The sequence below is a fragment of the Oreochromis niloticus genome, linkage group LG2 (assembly GCF_001858045.2).
Source record: "Oreochromis niloticus isolate F11D_XX linkage group LG2, O_niloticus_UMD_NMBU, whole genome shotgun sequence".
NCBI lineage: Eukaryota > Metazoa > Chordata > Actinopteri > Cichliformes > Cichlidae > Oreochromis > Oreochromis niloticus.
The window spans coordinates 10,613,190-10,632,540 of NC_031966.2; the positions used below are offsets into that span (position 1 = coordinate 10,613,190).

General features: G+C 42.5%; 1 protein-coding gene across 2 annotated transcripts in view; it reads right to left on the minus strand.

The window, feature by feature from the left end:
• The window catches only part of fat4 (FAT atypical cadherin 4), a 99,497-nt gene that overhangs the window by 19,211 nt on the left and 60,935 nt on the right, over positions 1-19,351 (minus strand). For both annotated transcript variants that reach the window (XM_025909968.1, XM_005467210.4), the window contains exons 6-9: positions 17,600-17,774; positions 6,800-6,980; positions 4,771-5,021; positions 226-4,575 (exon numbers count right to left, since the gene is read on the minus strand). In XM_025909968.1, the coding sequence (XP_025765753.1) occupies positions 226-4,575; positions 4,771-5,021; positions 6,800-6,980; positions 17,600-17,774 (4,957 nt within the window). The remainder of the gene's footprint in view (positions 1-225; positions 4,576-4,770; positions 5,022-6,799; positions 6,981-17,599; positions 17,775-19,351) is intronic.

Below are 19,351 nucleotides of genomic sequence, written 5' to 3' on the forward strand. Positions count from 1 at the left end.
AAATCAAACTGTTTTTGGCAGCGATGCGTGTATGCTATGGCTACAACACCTCCTGGAAACATTCAGAAGCAAATATTTTCATTGGACCTAAAGTCATGTGTGTGACTCCAATATTGTGGGAGTTTTAATGTGCGCATGTGTGCGTGTCCCCACGTGCTTTTTTCTGAGCCTAACACGAGTGGCTTTGAGGTCAGACATAAAATGTGACTCCTGCGTGTGTAGTACCTGCAAAGCCGGATTTACAGAGACAGTTGAAGCCGCCTGGGAAATTCTGGCACAGCGCCCCGTTCTTGCAGGGATTGGAAAGGCATTCATTGACATCCCTCTCACAGGCCTTGCCGGTGAAACCTTCTGGACAGGTGCAGGAGAAATCCCCCACCAGATTATGGCAGGTGCCGCCATTGTGGCAGGGCGATGGCTGGCACTCATCGATGTCAGTCTCACACAGAGGTCCTGTGTATCCTGGCCTGCAGCTGCAGGCGTAGGGCTGCAGGGGGTGGTTGGAAACAAGGATCACTGGGACGCTTTCTTCTGTCTTCATATCAGGCCCGACACTGAGACGCCTCTTGCAGCTGCCTCCATTCTGGCACGGGTTGCGTGTGCAAGGATCATGGTCCACCGCATCTATTTGCACCCCGCTCTGTCTATATAAAATGTCTTTGATACTCTGGAAGAATGTGGCCACGCCGCTCGGGTTGACATATTGTCCGTGGCCGCGTTTCACAGCTGCCATCACGAAAGTCTGATTGTTGAGCTCAAACGCTCCATAAAGCAGCACCCCTGTGCCTAGTCCTGCTAGCTGAGAGTTGGCAATGCGTAGGAAGCTGAGGTAGTGGTTGGTGAGGAAGCTTTTGACTCCATCAGAGTGGAGTCGGATGAGTATGCTGTTATCCACCGTAGCATTGTTGAAGCCCATGAAGAGGACTTTGGCTGTGTTACTAACTGAACCGTGGACACCGTCGCTGCTGCGGATGGTTAGGTCAAACGTTCCATCTGTTGAGCGAGCTTTAGAGTTGAGGTTGCACGTTCCAGTTGGGATACTAAACAGACCTGAAGATGGAGGTATAAGGGAACAGTGGAACCTGTCCTGAATATCTGGGTCTTGGGGTCTGACGTCTCCCAAAGAACCACCAGGAAACATGTTTCCAAAGTAGTGGACCAAGATTTCCATAGATCTGGGCTCTGAAGGGTTGTCATTTTGATCATTTATTTTCACGTGAACTGTTCCCGTGGAGGACATTTGCGGCACGCCAGAATCCTTGATCACAACAGAGAGGTAGAAATCACTAATCTGCTCTCTGTCAATCTCCCGACTTGTGGTTAAGACTCCAGCTGGACTGAGGCTGAAGTAGCTTTTGGCAGAGCCAGAACTGAGGAGGCTATATAGAAAAGGGCCTTGGTTGGGTGGTAGATCTGGGTCAGAGGCTGTCAGTGTTGTGACTGCAGTGCCAGCTCTCTGGTTCTCCATTACCTCAGCGTAGGTTTTAGTTAAAGTCGGGCCGTTATCATTGATATCTTCAAGATTCACAATCACCGTGGTGCTTCCGGTTGCGGGAGGTGTGCCAGTATCCACAGCGAGAACCGTCAGATTATACACAGGAATTGTTTCTCTGTCTAGCTCTGCAGCCACAGACACTTGGCCAGTTTTTGCGTTGATAGTAAAAATATTTTTATCAGACTCAGGAGCTATGGAGTAGGAAAATCTGCTCCAGCTTGGGACAGAGTCCGAGTCTTCAGCACTCACAAAAGTCACCAGACCACCGGGTGAGAGACCTTCACTGACCTGGACATCATAAAGTTCATTAGTGAAAACAGGCGGATCGTTTGCATCGAGAATAGTGATATTCACAAACACCTCATCAATATCTGCCCCACGGATGCTTCCTGCGTTCTTGGCTAACACTTTTAGTGAAACCTTCTCCTCTTTCTCACGATCCAGAGTACCTGTGACATAAATCTGGCCTGTCCTCTTGTTGATGCCAAAGCCCTTCTTTCTGCTCCTACCAAAAATGAGGTAGTAAACTACTCCATCTTCTCCTTGGTCTCGATCACTGGCAAATACTTCCCCTACCACTGTTCCTTTTGGAGCAGATTCTGAGATTTCAAAGTAGTACTGTTTGGAGACAAAGCGCGGCACGTATTCGTTGGCTCCCTTTAGCTGAATGTTGACGTTGGCGAAGCTGCAGCGCTCTTCGTCTGGGACATTGAAGGCCTTCACTGTTAAATGGTAGACCTGCTTAGCCTCATAATCCAAGAAGCCCTGGGTGGTGATGGTGCCCGTGTTCGGGTCAATAACAAAGAGGTCACTGTCTGACGATTGAATCACATAAGCCATGACTGCGTTAGCTCCCGAATCAAGGTCTGTAGCATTCAGTTTGATCACGGTGGTGCCACTGGGAACGTTCTCCTGCACAATGGGGAAGTACTCGTCAGGATCAAACACAGGAGGGTTGTCGTTCACATCAGTCACGTGTATTGTGACGGAGACGTAGCTTGTTTTTGCAATCCAACCACCGTCAGTGGCTGAAACCCTAAGCTCATGCTGTTGCTTTTCTTCAAAGTCCAGAGGGTGAGCTAAGGATAACACTCCAGTTCTACTGTTAAGTGCAAACAGACCCTTGTCGTTGCCTGAAGTAATATTGTACGTGATAAGGCCATTCATTTCTTTGTCTTTGTCTCTTGCAGACAGGGTCCTTATTGCTGTTCCCACAGCAAGGCTTTCAGGTACAGTAGCTGAGATTTGGCTTTGCGAGAACTCGGGTGTGTGGTGGTTTTCCTCTGTGACTGCTATACTCACTGTCGTCTGTGCAGACAACGGAGGATTTCCTTTGTCGCTTGCAGTGATTTTAATCTGGAAAATTTTATTCATATCAGATGTAAGGGAAGAGGCAACAGTAATCCATCCACTTGTTTTATCTAGTTTGAATTTATTAGAGCTATTTCCACCTGTCATTAGGTACTCTACCTCGGAATTAAGGCCAAAATCTTTCTTGTCCTGAGCTACAACCCTGAGCAGTCGGGTGCCAACTTTTACACTTTTAGTGACAGGTGTAAAGTAGCTGGGGGAATTAAACTCAGGGGGATTATCATTGCTGTCTACAATGTTCACAATAACTGTTGTCTCACTCATCAAAGGCTTGAGTGCTCGGTCCGAGGCTGTCACAATGAAGCTGTGGCGGTTTATATTTATACTGCTAGCACCTGTTGAGTTCTGATATTTTAACTGCTGCTTTACAAATATCTCTCCAGTGCTGGCATTAATTCTAAAATACTCTGACTGGGATCGGATGAAATAGAAAATTTTGCCATTGAAATCTTCGTCGGGATCAGTGGCAGACACCCGTGTGACCAGAGAGCCCACCTCTGTGAGCTCAGGATAGTCCAGATAGTAAGAAGGTCGACTAAATCTGGGGGCATTATCATTAATATCAGTTATGAATACGGTGACATCTGTGCTTACTGTCCAGCCACTGTCATGGGCGGACACTTTGACAATGTAGTGATTAGTGTCTTCTCTATTGAGTGGCCTGCTAATTGTTATGTCTCCTGTGTTTGGATTAATATTGAATGGAAGGCTGGTATCTGTAATTGAATATCGGCTAATGGCATTTGAACCGGCATCCTCGTCAGTGGTGGTGACTCTGGTGACAGTGTAACCCACAGGGGCGTTTTCAGCCACTGTAGCACTGAAGATCTTGGAAAACCTGGGGGCATTGTCATTCACATCCAGTACGTTGATTAGTACTTTGACTATTGTGTTTTTGGGTGGCAAACCGCGGTCAGTGGCTTTGACTTTCAAAGTGTACAGAGCCACCTTCTCCCGGTCCAGTGGCCTGGTGGTTCGTATTTCACCGGTGGCTCGATTGATGCTGAAACTGTTCTCTTTGTTGCCCTCAATGATAGCATATTCCAGCTGTCCATTTGGCCCACTGTCCAGATCAACGGCAGAGACCATGAGCACCCCCTTGGGTGGAAGATTCTCCAGTATCTCAGCATGGAAGGGATCCTTATCAAATACTGGGTGATTGTCATTCACATCCAGCACAGTTATTTCCAATTTCTCATAAGAGGAGTAAGGTGGGAAGCCCTGATCTCTGGCCTCAATCCAGAGGACATACTTCTGTATGTGTTCATAATCCAGTGAATGTCTGATAGACAACTTGCCTGACAGCTGGTCGATATGAAAAGCATTATCCAGGTTCCCACTGGCAATGTAATATGACAGCGGCCCACCTCTCATAGAAGACCCGGTCACAGTTGTAACAATGTGGTTGCTTGGCTGGCTTTCAGGGAATGTGAACGCACGCTCCCTCAGCTTAATGACAGGGAAGTTTCCTCCAGTAACAAAGCGAACAGTCACGGTAGTCGTATCTGTTTTGGGATTAGCTCCGCCGTCTTTTACTCGAACTGTAAGTGTAACTTCTGAATTTCCAGTTAGCCTCTCATTGGCAGTGATGGCACCCCTGACTGGGTCGATCTTGAATTTCTCAGCGTTGCGGCCCATCAAGGAGTAGTGTAGCTGGGCATTTGAACCAGAGTCTTCATCAGTGACAGTAACGGCAAAGACCAAGGACCCTGAAGACATAAATGTGAAAGAATGAGTCTTTGGCACAGTGATTTAGCAGACTAATTATTTATGTAGACATTAAAAAATAGAGTTTATTTTAGCACGTTCTGACATTAAGCTATGCCTAATAACACAGTACAATGACAGAGAGAAAAGGTGCACACCACAACTTTTATTTAGCACCTTTTAATGCATGTGCTCACCTGCTGCAGTAGAGGCGGGGATGTGGGTGACATAGGGGTGGTGGTGGAAACGTGGGGGGTTGTCATTAATGTCGGCCACTGTCACGGACACAGTAGCGGAGCTGGACAAGCCCTCAGGCTGGCCTCCATCTGTTGCCACTACCAGCAGCTGGTAATTGGCCCTGTCTTCTCGGTCCAGCAGGGAGCTGGTGATAATCTGTCCTGTAGCTGGGTTGATGGAGAACTGACCGTGTCCTCCGGTCAGGCTGTAGCTGTAGGATAAACACAGAAGGACATGTTTTAGTGAAACCTTTGAGATAAAAAAAAAAAACCCACAAACAAAGTCTGCATACCAATTTGATGATGATAATGATGCTGTATCAGGAATTTTTGCAGTCATCTCTAATACAAATCAATATTATTCATTTTGTGTTATTGAATATCTTTTATTATTCTTTATTGAAACAAAGCAATTTTGAATTCATCCACACATAATTTCCTGGGGATTACTAAAGTATTCTGATTCTGACATCAAATACTACATGACTTGATACAGTCTGTATAGACTGTAGTTATATAGTCTGCTACTCTGCACTGACTGAAGCACCTTGTTCAGTGCCACAAAGTTGCCTATAGAGGGCACTGTTTCAAGGTTCACATTAGCACAGTGAGGGGGGAATATGGTCAGAGATGGTCCCCACACTACACTGCAGTCACATCAAATCAGTGACATATTTAACTAAAGTGTCCATTTGCTTTAATGCTCTGGGGGTCTAGGCTGCATTCTCCAGAATCATGCATTTGGTTTATCTTCCTCATTGTTATATTTGTTATTGTGGAACACTGTAATCCAAAAATGACAAGAATTTTAATAGTTATAAAAATACATGGTATAGAAAGCAAACAAAACATACATAACATCAGGTCAAGACTCAGGGGGCTAAAATCTTTTGCTTTCAAACAAATATCAGTTTTCACCCTGTATCTCCCGAGTCTCCGGCAGGACCCAGACATAAATGTAAACTGACACATACATGTACACACCAGTGCATATTTTGAAAAGGTTTCTTGAAAAAATATCCCCCTCCAGAGATGGAATGACAAATTGCAGAACAACGTGTGAATGCAGTGCGTGTAAAGCTTATTTGGACATTGAAAACAATGTAAACTGTCCACAGATGCTTGTGGTCAGAACATAGTCCAGAGACAAGTCCAAGCTCGGGACTTACATTAAACGGGCTGTGAAAATCAAAACTAATAACTATTTGTAACCAGTTCTGGGCCCCGAACCCCTGATGGGTACATCTCGTTCTGTCATAGACAATTAACATCCTCATTACTATGTTTTGGGAAAGTGGAGCACGCTGCGGTACCCCCCAATGTGTACCCAGTGGGGCTGCCGAAGAAAGAGAGGGGGCTGGACTTGAGTCAGTGTCCGGCCTGAGAGAGACTGGCCAGAAACTCTTACAAGCTTCCCCATGGAGGGGCTTGTGAGTGTGAAAAAGCTTGAAAATCGCAACCCAAAACAATGACTTTGGGTTTTGACTATGACGCTACACTCCGTGACTAAATTTCTATCATCCATTGCAACATTGGTCTGGAATTTTACAGAGTTGGAAGTGAGGTAAAGAGTTTTACTGTACGGCCCCAAAAGGGTATTTTCACACCAGGGTATGAAATCAGAGCATGAAATCAAACTGAAGCTGGCCTGACTGTGGAACTCAGTAGTTGCTGGGACCTTATAGAGTGACATCTTATAAGAAGCGGCTTCACTGACATATGGACACTAATGTTTTTCTTTTTCTCTATTTGATATTTCATGTTCTTTAGAAAAAGAGCTTTGGAAAAACTCTGATTTTCCAAGTCAGCTCAGGAAACTTCAAACTTCAACTATCTGAATATGTTTGAGTGGTTTCATTTTATAAATCCTGTTCAAAAGAGCCATTTCCCACTTTGGATGATCAGAATATCTACAGCACACCAGGGGTCCCACTAACTGCAATACGTTGGAGTCTGGTTGGAATAAACAACTGAAAATGAAAAAGAATACCTTATAACACCATTAACTCCCACATCTGCATCAGAGCTGTTGACCAAAAGCACATCTGTCCCAGTTGGGGCATCCTCCATGATGGTGGTGTGAAAGATAGAAGAAGTGAAAACGGGGACGTTATCGTTAACGTCATCCACCATAACTGTTACCGTCCCTGTCCCACTCAGTGATGGAGTGCCTGGAGGTGGAAGAAAGGAAAAAAAGCAACATGACTGACAGTAGCAGTTTACTTCTCCTTGAGTGAACACCTTAAAGAGAAGTGAAGGAGAAACTGACTCACTTGTTGGGACAGAAACAGCTCATTAACCTTTCAGCTCGCCCGACAAACCGAATATGGAGATTATTCCAAATGACACAATTACAAACTCTGTTTTTGTGGAGACACATGTGAATGCCATTAAGTCCCCTTCTGACTTTAGACACATGATTTATTGTACATGACTTGTCATTTGCAGCAAGATTCACATTGAAGCAATTCATATTCCTGCAAAGACTCGACCACACTGTTCCTGCTGCATTTAATTCAAGAAAATGTCTTTAGTCGTGGGTATGCACTTTCCACGGGTTGTACTGTCACATCAACGCACATCAGCGAAAAACACATCAAAGGGGCTCAATGTCTCTGAAACCAAATCTTTCAGGCGTCCTTCCTGGGGTCTTGGACGCTCACCGATTTAATCTCCACAGAGAGGTATCTATTTTAAGGTGCGCGGCACTGTGAGAGATATTCGAGCGAGAAGAAGTGCTATTTTCAGCAAAAATCCGACTGTTTTTTTTCCCAGAGCAGGTGACGAAACACGGTTTGCTGCGACCCGGGGGATGGATTTAAATCAATAGCAGATGAAAACGAGCCGCAATGCAGAAAAACCCGAACAGAAAAAAGACATTTAAGCATCTGCATTGCTTGAGCTGCCCTTTATAATCCATCCCTAAAAGGCACAGCAAACTGCCTAATCTATATTCCAAACATAAGCGCGAGTTTTCAGGCTTGTTAGTGAAAGTCACAATATGGGATCTGGAGACATCCTTAAAAGCTTGATGCTATTTTGAGTTCTGAATGATTTCCATATGGTTTACAGTATGAATAATACAAGGACAGAGAGCACCTGAGGACTGAAAAAAGCTGAGATGTGAAAGCTGTAGGAGCTATTTTTCCCACCTCTTACATGTAGTTGTTCCCTCCTGCAGCTCTCTTCAGGAATCTGTGTGAATATGTCAACTATAATACAACCAAATAAAAACATACACGATCCCGATCTTGTGTCTCATGTCCCTGTGTACTCAGCTGCTCAAAACATCAGATGCTTGAACTTGTGTACCGTGGAGGCCTGGATTAATAAGAGATAATAAAAAACATTTGGATGGTGGCCACCAAGATTCTCTCAGAAAGAAAGCTAGAGGGATTCTATGGCTTTATTGCGTAGCCAGCATGGATTAGTTATAAATATGAGGAAATCAGGCCAACATGCTGTTATATTTTGCACCAGTTCTTCTCATTTGGAAGTCAGATGAAACATCTTTGCTGCTGCAGTCTCCCGAGATTATACACGAGTGCTGTTGACACAATGATGTTTTTCAGTCATATTTATATGCCACTAAAAGGTTGTGTCAGAGGTTTATTCCTGTTAAAAGGGAGTTTTTCCCTTCCCACTGTCACCAAAGCGATTGCTCACAGGGTGTCATCTGATTGTTGGGGTTTCTCTGTTTTCTCTGTACTATTGTGGGTTTTTTAGTTTACAATATGAAGAGCCTTGAGGCAATTGTTGTTGTGATTTCATGCTATATAAATAAAACTGAATATCAACTGTTACTACCTTATCAGTATGAAAAGCAATATAGTTTAGAGCCCTGTACGTTACATGCAAATCGGAGCTCCCTGCAAACTATGCTCAAACTACTTAAGAGTGTGTGTGTGTGTTTGTGTGTGTGAGCACAAAAAAAAAAAATCCTCCACAGGCTCTACAGCTGCTGGGGAATTGCTGACACTGAGTTCTGGGTCCTTGCGGGCAGAGAGCACAAAAGAGATCTTTCCCTGTGAACATCAACAAATTTGAACATTACTGTGGGGCTTGGATACCGCAGCCACTTCTTTCAGGAGGGTTGGGGATTCCTCAAAAAACGAGATTTGTGATAGTTTACGGTAACATCACTTCACTGCCTGGCTTTATGATAATAAACAGACATTTGGCCTCAGGCTTGTAATGCACCCAGGTTTTCTGGTCAGAACAGAAGTGGCTAACATTGGCATTCAGAATAAACAGAGCTGAATTCCAGAAGCAAAATAAATGACACAAAAAGAGGTGACAGTAAACACATTTCATCCCAAAACAGACCCAGAAACCATACAACACTAATCTTTAGTGACTCATTACCAAAGCGAATCACTGAAGAGTCCTCTGCTGTTCTAGCTATACTGACTCCCGTGTTTATACCCATACATAGGCAATGTTGAATTTAGTATTTCCACCTTTACAAATATTTGTGATTATGAGAAATCCGCCTATAAACAACATTCTCTGCAGCTAGTTACACGGGACATCTGACCACAAATTTGGTGCCAAATACAAAGAATTAACAGCAGCGGAAACATAATCTGAGCATAAAATGTAAACCAATCCCCTCTATATAGCTATTATGTAATAACCACAACATGTGCCAGCAAGATTATTTAATTAACATCATGCTTTACTGTGGCTTTCTAATCCACCTATACTTGGACCCGAGGTATCGTCTGTCTCAGCACGTTTCATTTGACACGAATCATCATTCAGGAGGTTGTCATGGCAATAGATTAGAGCAGCTTTCGCTCCTCCTCAGGTGATCCTCTTAATTGAGAAGCGATCCAAATCAGCAAGGCGTCTGTATCACTTTAAATTAACCAGCACGGAGCCGCAGGTGGTAAGTAAAGTGTGTTTGACAGTCAGCAACTCGCTAAGACTGCTGTTGATCAAAGATGTTCTGTACCGGCTGGAGCTGCTGATGGCTGATAAGAGGCTCTGAGAGCTAAGTGGCTTTGTCTACCAAAGCCATTAGCTCACACCAAGAGACTTGAGTCAATGCAGGAATGATTTGTTTTTGAATATCAAGTGCGCTGCAGTATTTTTCTGAACTTAACTGATACCGACCGAGCGCAGCAGTCGCATTTTAATAGCATTGTTCCCCTCACTAAGAGAGGAAGCCAGCCAAGCTAAAACGCTAGCGCCGACTGTGTGCATCTATGTGTATGTGGAGCACACCGCCCTCCTTTTAGGCATTTCATTTTTGCACAGGATGTGATGTCACAACCTGTTTACTGCCTGTGAACGGTCAGCCTTCTCTGTTGGGACCTTCAAAGACTGTCACCCAACACATCAGGGACTCTGGGGCACAGGACACTGTTACACCAGCTAATCCTTAGCAAGCACAGAACAGAGACACCCCACCCCCCTTAATAAAGACCTAAACTACACTTGTGGGCTCTCAAAGCCCTCTGACGCTCCTCTGTGCAAACCTGAACCTGCGTTGACCCCGCAGATGATAGGCATGGGCTCAAATCGAGGATTTTTCACATCTTTCTTGGTGTATCGCTTCTCAAAGCATCATGCAACTCCGTGCAGTTTCTGGACGTGCCTTCTTAGCCTCATGGGGCTAACTGATATCACATAACCCCCTGGCAGCTGTTACCCCCTCCAAGCCTCCTGTTCGATGTGTAAATAGTTCAGATCTATCTTGTTACATTGCGTGGGACGACAGATTTAGTAAAGGAACACTATATCTTGGCAGGTATGCAAATGTATGTAGATGACAGTTGTTTCAAATAGTTATGGCTGGTGTGAGACATTGTTGAGATTCATATGACGGCAGACTAAATAACAGGGTCAGCGCTGCAGCCGAGTAAGTCATCATCTGTTTCCGATTCTTAAATTTCCTCTGCATCCTGTACCTGTAATAGTAAGAAATCAATCCCAGAGCATTTTTTTTTAAACGTACAAAATAATCTCCGTCCAGTTCTTCTTTCTGTGGAGGGAGTGACTCAACAGGAGAGGAATGCTCTCCAAGAGTGCTGAGAAATGCCAGCATCTCCTCCAAACAGTCTTCGCTGGAATCTGGCAAAGCACAGGGAAGAGTGTCAGGGTCAATGATTTAGATTACTGCAGACAAGGCGGGTGTCACCTCGTGCACGGTAGGGATATGGCGAGGAAATTTGCCTGGATCTGGCAGAGCACAATTTGGCCCACCGCTGGACGACAAATGACATCATTTTACCATGGAAAGAGAACTGGTGGAAACTTGCAGCGGGAAGTCAGCTGCCTACCAGTGGCAGCCATGCACTGCGGTTAGACAAATATTTTTTCCATTGGCAAGTCCTGTCCCCAGACCCTTTCTTTTATGTGAGCAGTAGTTCTTAAGGTAAATTTTAAACTTTTATAGGGCTGCATTAACCACAGACATTAAAGACATTGTAAAGGTAATCTAATGCTATTAGCCTCCATGAAACAAAAACTATCCAAGACAATATTCAACAACATATGTACCAGCATATTTAGCATATTCAAGTTGATATTAGGAAAACGTGATCAGTTTTGTTTGCATTCACAGCACCAGTATGCCTTAAGAGCCATAAGACAGATAAGGTAATCAAGGCACTACCTTACCTCTTGCCGATGTTTGTGCCATGAGTGTAATCCTATTTCAGGGGTTAATCTCAAGTCATTTAGGAAAGCAAACCCACCCCCCCCCCACCCGACACTACACTCCTGGTGAGTACAACCTCGCATTATTACGCACTGTCTCATTAAAATCTCATTCAAATGTCAAAGAAAATTGCTTTCAAAGCTACTGCCACTGACGGCTTACTATTATTTATTGTTGCACAGAAGGAATCGAGGTTTGGGCCGAGAGGAGTGTGCTGCCTCAATCAGTAAAGAAAATAGTGAACTCTCTGGCACCATGTTTCCATGAGGTGCTTTTGTACCAGAGCCACAAAGTTCTGATGTGATAACTCAGCCTTCTGTTCAAGGGTTTTCTCCAATGCAAGACATCAGACCGATGGTATTCAGATAAAAGGTTTTCATCCCGTGAGCAGCCATTACACTACAGGATAAAGGAAAAAGACACTGGCGTCAGTGCACACAAAGCAACTCAAGCCGTCGGGGGGGCGCTCAAAGTGCTCGGGCCACATGAGGATTCCACCCTGCTTTAATTGAATCTAGATGCACCATTACCATTTAATTAAACGCAGCGCATTCCCTTCAGATCTAGGAATGACACAGTTGGAGCAGTGACAACTAAAACAGAGTCCTCTGTTTGATATTTCACAATAATCCTAAAAGAACTTAAAGTGTTTGTTAAACTGGCAATGGGACTGACACATAAACCTTCCCACTAATATTTCACTGCTGCATCTGAGATCACATCTAAGAGCTTTCTTTCAGTTCGAATCACAACTGGGGGAAACTGGAAAAGCCCAGAATAACCCCAAGGAAGGAGTGTCCAAAATAACAAGCTTTCTGACTAAAGTAGACCAACTGACCATCTGCTGTAGCCTCCTCCATCGAAGAGATCCACAGACAGTTTTCCCCGTAAGCCTCTCAAGTCAGAAAGCATTGTCTAGCAAAAACATATGGCAGGGTTTAAGCACCTTATTAGTGTACATTACCGCTGGACAAATCACATTAACCTTTAAGAAGGTGCTGTGGCCATACTTTCTGAACTAGAGGGGGTACAAATACACGTGTTAATAATGATTAAGTTACGTGTTTTCTGACCGCTGCAGTTGCTATGAGGATGCACGGCGCTGTGAGAGCCTCACGGGGGGTTTTTAAGGAGACAGCAGCGCTCACCTCCTGGGAAAGGCTGCGAGTCACCCCGAGTTGCTCAGCTTAAGCCGTGCTAAGAAGAAGGTTTGAGTGTCTGTGCTGGCACAAGAGATAATCTCTTCTTTAATATATGACTGCCTGATGTTTTATCGAAAAAAGAAATGAGGAAGGACAAAGCTGGGATGTCCAAACAGCCAGGTTCATTAAAGTGGGAAGTTGAGGACAGGTTGACTTTGGGAAGACGAATGAATGTGTAAATTTATGAGACAGCCCATCTGTAGCCTGAAGCTTAAGGCTAAACGGTTAATTACGGTTTATGGACTGCGGCTAGATTGTGCTCTTAAGGGACAGCGTAAATAAAACACATCATTACTCAGGGGGGGTGAGAATTGGCTGCCAACAAGCCAAAATTGACATTTTTCTGCCTCTGAGAACCTGTTGCTTTGCGACAAAGCTTCTTTTAATGCAACCTTGTCCGGCACCCATGAAAGACCTCATGGAGCCGAGAGCAGGGTGCAAGCTGTCCCACTGCACAGTTTGCCAAACATAACAGAGTAAACAGAGGTTTTCTCACAGTTAACAAGCAACAGAGTGAAAGGGATATCTCAGCAGAACACTCAAAGCTGCTACCCAGCATAAAGGGAGATAGAATATTCCTAATAATATGGCAATGTCAGTGGCATCCATCAAATTAAACCTAGAATTTTATACAGCTCCCCGGTTATTTATGGAGTGCTGCGTCTGAATGCTTTTGCATAATTTCTTCCACATATGTTACAGATACGGGTTGGCGGTTTGCAAGCATGCAAAAAAAAAAGTAAACCCTATCGACAGACACAGAGCAGAGCTTTTTTTTTCATCGTTTAGGGCCCGTGGTGAAATTTAATGAAGTGATTTGCCTTTTGTGTTTTTATTACTGTGGTGCTTTTATTTGCTGTGTTGAAGAATATTTGGAAATCCCAATCTAGCACTGGGTCTGTGCACCATTCAGTGACTGCTTTCCATTTTATGGTGACACAGCAATACCAGCAGATCATAACATAGTGTGAGAGGTGGAAAACTTATACTGCCAGAATAACTTGCTCATAACACAACTCTATAATGTTCATACATGGGCCACATAAAGCTGAAATATGACTTTGGAAAAGTGTTTAAGAGCGAAAGCATGCACTTATATTCACATACATATTACACAGATTTTCAGTAAGCAAAAAAAAAAAAGTATGTTAGCAATGGTCACATATAGTTCTGATGGGTTTATTTTTGTGAGAAAGCGATGTGGTAGCCAGGCTCCTCAGTGAATAAACATCATTAAAAAGTGGATCTTGCCAGGCCGAAGCACCAATCATTCAGCCCACACCACCTTTTTAATACACGCCTTCTCCCTCCTCCACAATTTACCAAAGCTATTTACACAAACATTCAGATCCAGCAACTGTTAGTGTGTACCAGAGAGTGGAAAAGAGAAAACAGGCGATAGGAAAAAACTCTGCAAGACCACATTGTTACTGCAGAGTTTTTTAAGAGCTGATCCAGAATGTTACTGCTCTGTTAAAGTCCATTTGAGGAACCTGATATTTTATTTGGCCAAGTCCTTTGTTGCCACTAGACTGCAGACTGGGTGAAACCATCAGAAATGGACCCTATTAAAGATTTTTTACGGCAAGTGTTGGACAGTGATCTAGCGATGTCTAGGCCACGTTTTAACGCCACGTTATCAGTGTACGCGCAGGACTTTGTTTGCTCCGTCCATGTTTGCCTAATATGACAAAGACCGATGGATATATGCTGGCATTAAATTTTCTTTGTTGTTTTTGCTCAAAACCTGACGACAGGCTGGAGATTGACAGATCATTATTCAACCAAACAAGTCCAGGGGAAAGAAAACTCAAGAATACTGAAGGGTTTACACGCCAGATTCATGGGAGCCATTTGAGAGCATAAAGGATCCTGCTTTTAAATAGGCATGGTCATTAAAATTCTTTATCTGCTAAGCGGTCGTTTAGCCCCCCAAAACTCTCCCCTCACCCACCAGCCAAAAGACCATATACAAACAGCGCGGCACTATGGAGCGATGTGCTGGAGGGATGTGAAAGACATGGGATTTCTATGCGCTCGTATCCGCCATAATAGGCATGGGCCAAGGGATTTACTGTGCCTTCTCTTTAATAAATGTGGTCAAATGCTCAGCATGTCAATGCGCCCCGAGGATGCTCTCACCACCACACGCAGACTTGCACAAACTCGAAGGCAACACAAAAATGCACAAAAAAATATGAACATATGTATGAACAAATAATCAATGCATGTCTACTAATCTGCAGATACAAGCATAAGCACGCAATCAGTTAATCTCTAATCTAAATGTTCCAATCAAATTAGGTCAGTTTTTATAACTTTTATTAGTTTAAAGGGTTTCCAAAAACATTGACAAAGAGGAAGTTAAAGTGGGAGAACCTACTTTTACAAAGATCCAAGAGATTAACAAACCAAGGCAGACACACCCTTAGCAAGAAACTCCTTTATGAAAAAAGAAGCTTCTGGCTATATTACTGTTTCAAAAATTCATGGATTCAGGAAAAACAATATAAAAAAATACATTATATTAATCAAAAGCATTAGGGTTAACTTTAAAGCTGATCAGATACAAAAACCTCAAACCCGACAAACTGCCGTGTGCATGAAAATATGTTCTCCACAACCACAGATGCCTACTTAAAGCCATAACAGCAACATTGTTTTGCAAAAGCATTTGCGACTCTGTGGGAGATCTCACTGTTGTACATTCTTCCAAGCAGGCAAAACTTGTACATTACTAAGCAGTGGCTTGAAAATCTGACTTGCCTGCAGCTGATCCCAGATGTTGGCTGAGTAAAAACAACAGTCCGGGTCTGCGTACTCCAAACCCCAAATATCTTCATGTAGCTGCACAACTAGTAAACTCAAAAATGCAGAAACAAAACAAATTCCCATAAACAAGGAAGGGAGACTTAAAAAAAAGAAGAAGAAATATTCTGTGTCAGATTTCCTCTCTACATGATGCCTTGTAAAACACCTTTATGCAGCTTGTATGGATGCCACAAGTTGTGGGGGCTGAGCATAGACTTTCAAATAATTGCAGAAGTTTACCAAATTGTGTTCTTCTCACGAGCCAGAACACATTATGAGAAGCACCCAGTGGGCGCCTTTGTTTCCAACCATTTCATGAAAGATTTCGCCGTTAGCACAACAGAGGGAGAATACAGGAGTTCTCTTAATGAGTTTACCTTCACTACAAAAACAAACCAAAAGAAAAAAAGCACCCAAAATGACACATGACAAGGGACCACTAAAGCAAAAATGCACAGGGACACAGCTCTACACATCAGTGTGGAAAAAGACTAGGATCTATTTATAGAATGTATAAAGAAAAAAGCTGAGTTAGAAAGAAAGAAGAAGTTAGTGATGTAGCACTTTCTCTTTGTCATAATCAAGTTTTTAGGGCACAATGGCTGCAGGGAGACTTTCCCTTGGATTTTACATAACAACCATGACAACAGTTTTTCAGCAAACAGACAGACGAGACGTTTTCTGAAAGAATAGGACGCCTTTGCGTAAGAAATCCTCCGGATTTATTTTTCTCTATGTTCTTTATGTTACGACAGACAAAAGCGGGCTTTAAAAAGTAAAGATGAATGCGTGTGGTTGCAAATGGGTCACGTTAGACGGCAGACTTGGAGACATGTCTGCCCCATCCACCTTCAAACATTTCCTGACAGATAGCGCCTGGGAGAAACATTTCCCTCCACTGACTCAGCTGAGGCCTCAAAAATGTGAGAAAATGCTGCTGGGTAATTTGGACTGTACTCTGATTATGGTGTTTTTGATATTTAGATATTCTACCCCAAATCCCTCTTTCTGCCTCGGCATTATACTGAGACGTCCTGTCAAAATATTTTGGAATTGTTGTCAGGGCTCTAAATATGGACGCAGCGTGAAGGGTACAAAACGAGATCAAATCTTAATTAGCATGTTCGCTTTGTTGGGCAACTTTGTCCATGTGGCACAGATCTCACAACAGCTTACTTTGACAAAACAAAACAAAACAAAAAAAAACATGTTTTAGCAGGGACTTGATTTTACTTGATTTATAGACACTTTTATAATGAATATTCTAATATTCCAATGATTAAATGATGAGGTAATGAATATACCGCCTAAGTGTTTTTCAAAACAAGATACTCCACGCAACACCGGGCCAATTCTCACCAAAGTCTCAGCATAAAGTCAAAAATACACAGCATTATGAACGGTCACATGGTCAATCCAGGAATGAAACGGAACCACCCTGAGACCATGACGGCCGCACCAGAGGAGCTCAGGGAAACATATATTTAACTGGGATACCATGTGATTTGGCTGCAACGGGGATATGCATGTACTCCTTTAACTGCACATTAACTGGCCTCTATGCAATAACAAGTTAACCTTTTATCTGGCTATAACAAGCTCTACCGCTGTATCCAAATAAACAGAGGATGCTATTCAATTGAACCCGCTGAAAAGACTTCTGTGGAATAGGTCAAAAAAAAAAAAAACACCCACTAGTTTGCAAGCTAAAAACTCCAGATTGTTTGGGTTATTGTGCCACACAAAAAGACCTCGGAGCAGACTATGAAATCAAAATGCTGTTTGTTGACATTGCTGTTAGTTCATGACAATATTCTTTTTCAGCTGTTTTGCAGGCTGATTACAAAATATTGCCTGCGCTTTGCTTAAATTCAACAATGTCCATATAGGGACATGTGCAATGCTTAGTGCTCGCTAGATAAACCAGATCATGGATGATAACTTGAACACGTTACATGTGGAATGAGTTCAGACGTAAACAATTGATTCTGGAATACTGAAACATAAGGCGGCTGAGCCTGCATAAAATAATCTTTTGCTTAAAAAGCGCCAAACATTTCAAGACGCTATCGGCTGCCTTCGCAGCTCGAAACCTTTAATGCAGTCATACCTGAGTCGGTGGCTGTGATCAGAAGGATGTATTTCTCTTGCACTTCCCGGTCAAGCGTCTCGGTCAGGCTGAGCTGACCGCTGGAGGACAGGGTGAACGCACCTTCATCATTCCCGCCGCTGAGCATGTAGCTTAGCTGACCGTTTGCACCTTGGTCATCGTCTCTGGCAATAACCTGGAAATCATGAAAAAATATGTTTATTTACAATAAACAGAAAAAAATGTAGAAAAAATAATACAAAAAGCAAAAGGTGAAAAGTGCAAAATGGATCATTTTAAAGTAATTTAAGTTTGCGTTAGTTTTTTATACAAATTCCAGCCAATTACGCGGAGAAATTGCATGATGCTTTTTACTACATTAATTTTTTAGATTTGATTTGCTGTTACTACTATCATAAGAACATTAGATAAAATTGAACTAAGTAAGAATTGAGACCACTTCAGTGAAAAGAGAAAACAGACATGAAATTGATGGGGTGGGTTGCGAAGCAGCTTGCAGAGACAGTGGTCTGTGGGCAGGCTGAAACATCTTAAATGTAGGATTTATATAAGATATGTAAACATGAGGTGCAGAAGGGGAATAAGATGAGCCATATACTAACAGATTAGTCAGTATATGGCAGTCAGTGAATTTAAAATAAGTCTGTAATTGCATTTGGATCAGTAAACTTACTCTATAAGTAATGATACAACACACACAGAGCCTCATTAGTCAGTATTTTGAACTAAACTTTACTGATAATACTCTTTTACTTTAGTAAACACACTTTTTAAAATTTGTAACATTTTTATTTTAATGTGATATTCCTTCTTTTATGTAAGAAAAGATTGTAATTATTGTTAATTTTTTATTATGTGTTCATTATGTGTTTTATTATGTGTTAACTTTTCAATTTTGCAGCTTTATAAGACGAGTTAATTTTAACCACATAATTAAATCTATTAAATAGCTTCTTATTCCAGGCTTTGGGCACATTATCAGAATGCAAATGAAAGAAAAATACAACGGTAAAATATAAATACTTAAAGTAAAACAGTGTCCGTTTTAAAAGAAGATACAACACCTTCTTCTTATGAATGAAAAGCAATAAAACATGTTGACTGAGATTTATATGCAGCTAAAATAACTGAATGAGGTTGGTGATGAATAATTCCTCGCAACCTATATGACTTGTACAGGATAATGGTAAAAGTTATCTCTTTCTGTAAGTTCTGTAAAATTAGGTTAAGGTACAGGTTTTGTGTGTGTGCACTTCCATCAGTGAAGATAAAAGTTTCTTCGTCTGTATAAATAATCTTGACATTTCAGTGTGTTGAGCAAATAGACCAGTTTACAGGGTTTACAAGATCTAAGCCTTATATTCTTAAAATCAAAAATAAGCTGTTAACAAACTTAAATTTTCCCTTTATTTAATCCCATGGAGCTTGATTTACAAAGCTGCATCACTTTAACCCTGTCTGCAAGTAACCCGGCATAACCACGGACCTCACTGAATCTCACAGTTGAGGCTTAATTACCGTCACGGTGTTCAGCGGCACCATGAAGGTAATTGCTGAGGGAAGGAAGATCATTACTTATTCACTTTGTCTAATCAGACTTTCAAAGGGAATCCACCAAGAAGAAAACCAGAGTCACACACTGTGGGCTGCTGTGGGAATTGCAGACAGACATCTATTTAATGGTTTCTAAAGTATAAAACTATTTGCCAATCTTACTTTGCTGCAACTACTCACTGGTGTGCCCAGATGCAT